Source organism: Rana temporaria, chromosome 5, assembly GCF_905171775.1.
Source record: "Rana temporaria chromosome 5, aRanTem1.1, whole genome shotgun sequence".
NCBI classification, from domain to species: Eukaryota; Metazoa; Chordata; class Amphibia; order Anura; family Ranidae; genus Rana; species Rana temporaria.
Genome location: NC_053493.1, coordinates 372,220,403 through 372,227,112, shown reverse-complemented (window position 1 = coordinate 372,227,112; position 6,710 = coordinate 372,220,403). Strand labels below are relative to the sequence as shown.

Here is a 6,710-nt window from a genome sequence, read left to right as displayed (position 1 = left end):
AAGAAAGAAAGAAAGAAAGGAAGAAACAAAGAAAGAAAGAAAAGGAGGAAAAAAAAGCTAAAGAAAAAACAAATAAAATAAAAAAAAGCTAATAAAAAAGTTTTAAAAAGTAAAACTGTAGTGGTAGATGAAGTCATATCGAAAAAAACTGACATCTAATCTGCATAATGCGTTATGAGCACAGAGCACCTACGTACAAACACAAAAGTACTATTTTGTACCCAGCGTGAAAACGCATGAAATTGGCACACCCAAAAAATAATGACGATTAACATAACCACTGGAACCAAGTAAATGAACTTGGGTAAAGTTTTGTCAAAGAGGACGTGTGTATGCACTGGGGACAGGGAGTGTATAAAAGTCAGGCCATGGACTCCAAATACTGCTTGGAGTTTAAGGTCTGCACAGATGCAAGTCCATCAATTAGAATGTGAGTGACCTCATCCATTGGCCTCCCCAGCTGACAGCTCAAGAGCCCTAATCAGGCAGATAGAGACTGATGGTGCCTAGGCAGAGGGAGCACTGTCCTATCTGCAAAAGGTGCAAACCTTTTTATATCCTTTACAGGGACACTTTGCTGCTGGAGTAATGCCCTTAAGCTTCTCGCTCTCTTGAATGACAGAAGATGCTAAATAATTTCATCAAACTAATTTGAATTAATTTATGTTAAATGCCCCCCTTCTGGACTGGTTTCCATTTAGTGTTAATACATTGCAAAAAAATAAATAAATAGCCAAATTAGAAAAAATAATACATACTGTAAAAAAATTACTTTTTGAACTCGTGGACAAAATTTTCCAGGGACACCAGTACCAGAGAAACATCCTATACTGTAAATCGGGGAGGGGAAAATTGGCCGATATAAAAAAAAAGTGCGATCTAAATCTAATCCAAGCACCCCTCGAAAACCGTGGGGATTTATTGTGAAAGTGATAACATTTCCAGGGACAAACTTTAAAAGGCCGGGACGGCTCGTGGGAACCCGGGGGGGGGGGGGCGAGCCAGCCTCCATACCTGTCTGCACAGTTCCTAAAAATTTTACACTAAGCCGCCAAGTTTGGTTATCTAAACTAGAAGCACCGTTAATTATAATCCCGTCACAACATATTTAATAAATATTATTTGAAAATGATTATGATTATTGTATGCGTTCGGTTTACAATTTAAAAAAAAAGCATAATTTTTTTTTAAAATAAATAAAAATTATACAAAAAAAATTCAAAAACGATATGAACGAATAATCCGAATGTAACAATCTTGACAAGGAAATTTCTATTTTTTTTTTGTTTATCAAGAAGTTCACCCATGCGTAAAATCAGGGACAACTACAACAACTGTGCCAGGAAAACAGCTAACAAGCACACAGCATATTCCACCACGAAGTGCCTAGGGGCATTTGAATAGTTGAGTTGCAAGTCTGCTGAAGAACTTAGCTGGTTGACGGTACATTACACACACACACACATATATATATATATATATATATATATATATATATATATATATATATATACACACACAGCATGGCACTCACGTTTGATTTGCCTGGGTTTGCTCTGTTTCCTTCGGGACATGCTGTCTGTACTTGGTCCAGGAACCCCAGCGGACAGATCAATTGGTTTGTCTCATAGAAGAGGCGATCGATGTCTTGCGATTGAGAGTCAGATGATGTGATGCCCGGATGGAGAAGAAGAAGAAGAGGGGAGAAGAGCAAGTAGAGGGACTGGAGCAAGAGACGAGAGGGACAAGCGAGAGGTGGGAGGGTAGCAGGGATGAGAGTGCAGAGAGAGAGAGAGAGAGTGCAGAGAGAGGAGGGAGTGAAGGGATGGAGAGCACAGAGAAGAGAGAGGGGGACAGAGAGGTGGGAGGGGGTCCTCTCCTACAGTCCCAGGGAGGATGGTGATGCTGCTGCTGCTTGAAGCTTGAGCCCAGTCAATGCTCACATCCACTCTCCCTGACTGATTGCTGAATGGGGAGGAAATCAGAGGAGGAGCGAAAAGCCACTTTTCCAGTAGGAGGGGAAGCAGATAAGGAATGAGCAGGGAGGGAAAGCCCTTTACAAACTGTCATAAAAAGAATGTGTCAAGACAGTAGCCTCTAACGAGCACTGCATGTGGCTTCCAGGAGAAGCGCCCAATGTGTGTGTTCCTCCTGGAAGCCGAATGGAAACTTGAGTAGCAACATCCTTCCTCGTCCTCCTCATCACCTGAGCTGCTGCTGCTGCTGCTGCCGGAATGGGAAAAGTTTCAGCAATTTTCTCATTACAGAACATTGCAGCACATTTACTCCCGCTGCTCGGTGACACAGATCTTATCGGGGGGGCTCTCTCAGGCTGCGGCTTCATCCAGATAATGGTGTTCAGTCCACCTGTGAAAAAAAAAAGGACCTGGAAAATGATGGGGACAACTAGGTGGCATCGCTGTAACTGTTAAATGCAATCGCTAAGCTTTAACGTATCGCTTTCAATATTTTTTATTCTGCAGATTTAATTTGAGGCTCATTTACATCTGCGCGTCGTAGCAATGCACGTTTAAATGCGCGGCAATGCACGTAACGTGCGTTGATATGTTCTGGTTCATTCACTTTGAATAGAACTCCAGGGCTTGTTCACAAGTGTGGTTGAGGGGTGGTAAAACCCCACAGTTAAGCCATGCTTTTACCGTCCACCATAGGCGTGCGCACAGGGTGTGCCAGGTGTGCCTGGGCACACCCTAATCACCCTGTGTGGTGCACATTGTACCGAAAAATACTACATTAAACTGGCACTAACGCACAGAAAAATACAGCATTAAACGGCACATAACACACCAAAATATACTACTTTAAACGTGCACTAATGCACAGAAATATGCTGCATTAACTGTGCAGTAACACACTGGAATATAGGGCCAGATCCACAGCCAGCGGGCGCAACTTAAATATTCCGATTTAAGTTACACCGCCGCAAAATTTCTACCTAAGTGCCCGATCCACAAAGCGCTTACCTAGAAATTTGCAGCTGTGTAACTTAACCTCCCTGGCGGTATGATTCTGTCTGGAATTACGTACCAAAAGCGGTACATTTATTTTGCAAGGAAATTGGCGTTTTATACTGTAGGCCTGTAATTTTTAGAAATAACTCACTTAAATCTGACCAAGCAAGAGTCTTGTAGGCATCCCGGGTATGATTTTTTTTTTTAAAACAAAATTATAAATTATAATATAATAAATAATTATAAATAATTATAACAAATAATAATATAATTATAATAAAAATTATTCAATAATGTAATCAACTCAAAATCACTGAAATTTGCAGTTGCAGAATTGTCGCTGTCATTATTTTATTTTTTTTATGACGAATTTCCCCGCAAATCGCTATCGCACAATTCTGCAAGTGATTATAATTTATTATCGCTGTTTTCTAGCTGATCTAAAACCATTTTTGACATAAAGGGACACTTTTGGACAATCTACAGTTTTTAGGCAGAAATGACATTTTTTATTATATACAAGTACATGCAGGGCACTGGGCAGACCACTAGGGACAAGGGGGGTGTGTATTTTTTACATACAGTACTGTAATCTATAAGATTACAGTATACTGTATGTATTGTGTTTGTTTACTTTTTTGAATTTGGCGCCGTTCTCCGTCCCCGTGCGTCGTAACGTCGCAGGGAACGGAGATCGGCGTCACACGGGGACTGTGAATCGAGCGAGGAGGTCCCGCTCGCTCACACAGCGGGTGGCATCGCTGGATCCAGGGACAAGGTGAGTAAACCAAGCCTGTGGATCCAGCGAAAGGTAAGCCCGTCCAGCCCGAGCGCGACTCGGGTTTGCCGATCCTAACATGTAAAACCAACCCCGAGTCGCGCTCGGGTTTACCGTCAGGGGGGTTAAATCCGTCCGGCGCAAGGCGTGGCCCAATCTAATGGGGCGAGTCCCATTTAAATTAGGCGCGCTCCCGCGCCGGACGTACTGCGCATGCTCCCGATGCTATTTTCCCGACGTGCTTTGCGTTACGTTACGTTGCGCCGAGTTTTGTGAATCGCGACGGGTAAAAAAAGATGCGGCGGGAAAAAAATTTGAAAAGAATTTTGACAGCGACGCGGGAAAGACAGGTATACTTTTACATGGTGTACTAACTTTACACTTTGTAAAAGTAGCCCTATCTTTGCGACGGCAAACTAACACGTACGGAGACTTAACGAAGAGAAAAACCTTTGTGGATCTCCGTAAGTGCTAATTTGCATACCCAACGCGGAATTTCGACGAGAAATGCCCCCAGCGGCGGCCGGGGTACTGCATCCTAAGATCCGACAGTGTAAAACTATTACACCTGCCGGATCTTAGGAATATCTAGATTGTAAGCTCTAACAAGCAGGGCCCTCTGATCCCTCCTGTATTGATTTGTATTGTGACTGTACTGTCTTCCCTGATGTAAAGCACTGCGCAAACTGTTGGCGCTATATAAATCCTGTATAATAATAATAATAATAATAATAATAATATCTATGCGTAACTGATTCTATGAATCAGCCGCATAGATAGAAACAGGGATACGACGGTGTATCAGCAGATACGCCGTCGTATCCCTTTTGTGGATCTGGCCCATAGTGCGTTAAACATGCAGTAATGCACAGAAATATACCCCCAATATTTCACCAAAGCTCCCTAATGGGGCTCCTAAAAAATAAATAAAAAAATAAATAAAAACTACTGGGCCAAATTCTCAAAACCATGTGTAAATTTAGGATTATCTAACTTATGTCATTTAAGTTACGGCGCCCTAAGTTGGTGTCGTAACTACCGTATTCTCAGTGCATTTGCGCACAAAACTGCGCCATCCTTAACTTAAGTTTCAATGCGTAAGGCGTGGTTATGGCAAGTGGGAATGAAGTGGGCGTGCTTCATTATAATGAGCCGTGACCCCATGCAAATGAAGTGCCGGCCGTACTGCGCATGCGCGCACGAATCTGGACCTCAATGCGCATGTGCAGAACTTTGGTCAGCGCGATCAGTGAGATAGGTAAAAGGCCAAGCGTACTTAGTTTGAAGATCGCCCTGTGTCTAAATAGCCCCAGTCAAACACACTTCAATTGCAAAAGTATTTCCCTGTGTTCCCTTCCTAAAGCAAGTTGCTTCTGCTTTGAACGTTTGTCAGTGTTTGTTGGTAAGATTGGTTTGTGAGAAAAGTGTTTGTGGAGTTGGAGGGTATAGTTGGTGTTTGTTTTTGATAATTTGTTTTTTGTTTTGATTGTTTGCCTGTTTGTTTTTCATAATATTTTTTTTTGGGGTTTTGTTTATATTTTTTGTTTTCCTTTTTTGCCTGTTTGTTTTCGAATTAATAGTAGCTGTCTGTCTATTTTTTATTTTTGCTTGTTTGTATTTTCTTTGGTGTGTGTGTGTATTGTTGTTTGTTTTTTGGGTGAGTTCCCTGTTGCTGGGTGTTGTCTGTCATGGCTCCCAAGCGCAGGAAGCTAAATTTTACACCGGCAGAGAAGCATATACTTGCTCAGGGCGTCATTAAATTTGGGCGATTTCTCCATGGCCCTGAGAGCCACACCACCACCCCGGCCAGGAGGAAGGAGATCCTTCAAAAGATCATCGATCGGATCAATGCGGCGGGGGGGGGGGAGACCAGGACCATCGCTGGAGTTCAAAAAAAAATAAATGACTTGAGGAGCGTGTCCCGGAACAAGCTGGCAACGCTGCATGCCCATACCAGGGGCACTGGAGGAGGGGGACCCTGCCCAGTCAGGATGAGTGAGGAGGAATGGGCAGTGGCCCAGTGTTTCCACCCACAGCAGGTGGTGGGCCTGCCTGGCTTTGACAATGATCCTCTTATGAGGACAGGTAATTTTTTGGAATTTCTATCTGGTGATTAGCATGTGTGGGTGCGGGAAGGGAAGATGTGCCAAGTGTATGGATCCAACAACCTGTGATTGTTTTGTGTCCTCCCCAGATGGCCAGGAGGTTGCAGCCCCATCAGCCCAGGAGGTGGCAGCCCCATCAGCCCAGGAGGTGGCAGCCCCATCAGCCCAGGAGGTGGCAGCCCCATCAGCCCAGGAGGTGGCAGCCCCATCAGCCCAGGAGGTGGCAGCCCCATCAGGTCAGGAGGTTGCAGGCCCATCAGGGCAGGCTGCTGCACCACCCCCAAGACAGGCTCATGCAGAGTCCCAAGAAGGGCAGGATTCGCCATGGGAGGGGAGTGCCCACAACTCCCCTAATTTGGATGTTGAGTGGGAGGAGGATGAGGGGGAGGAAGATGACAATATTCTGATTGGGCAGGAAATAATGATGGGCCAAGATATGACCTTTGAATCATCCCCTGAGGGAACCCCACAGGCGCCCAGAAGTCAGGCCACCATCATGGGTCGCCCCTTCCAACCCTCCTCCAACATGCAGCAGCACCCATGGCTCACTCCAACTCCTCCTCCAAGGCCACAAGCCTCAGGGGCAAGTAGGATGCCGACCCCTGAAAACAGGGGGGGGTTGGTGCGTCTGCCGGTCAGTCTGTTGAGGGACAATGTCCGGCAGACCCGCAGTCTGTCTGCAATACAAAAAACTATGAGCAAGGTGGAGCGCAGCCTGGGTGCAATGAGGGAGTCACTGGGTGACGTGGCCACCAACTCCGTGGGGGTCATCACCTGTTTGTGGGACCTGAGGAACGCCACAACAGGTGTGGCCCAGGAGGTGACTGCCCTCACCCAGGCTGTGCAGGCCAATAC

The 6,710-nt window shown here is 45.0% G+C and overlaps 1 protein-coding gene across 1 annotated transcript in view; it reads right to left on the bottom strand.

Moving 5' to 3' along the window:
- Positions 1-2,075, bottom strand: part of ZFPM2 (zinc finger protein, FOG family member 2) — a 486,407-nt gene extending 484,332 nt beyond the window's left edge. The window contains exon 1 of the mRNA XM_040354842.1: positions 1,535-2,075. Within this exon, the coding sequence (XP_040210776.1) occupies positions 1,535-1,574 (40 nt within the window). The 5' untranslated portion in view covers positions 1,575-2,075. The remainder of the gene's footprint in view (positions 1-1,534) is intronic.
- Positions 2,076-6,710: the final 4,635 nt, after the last annotated feature.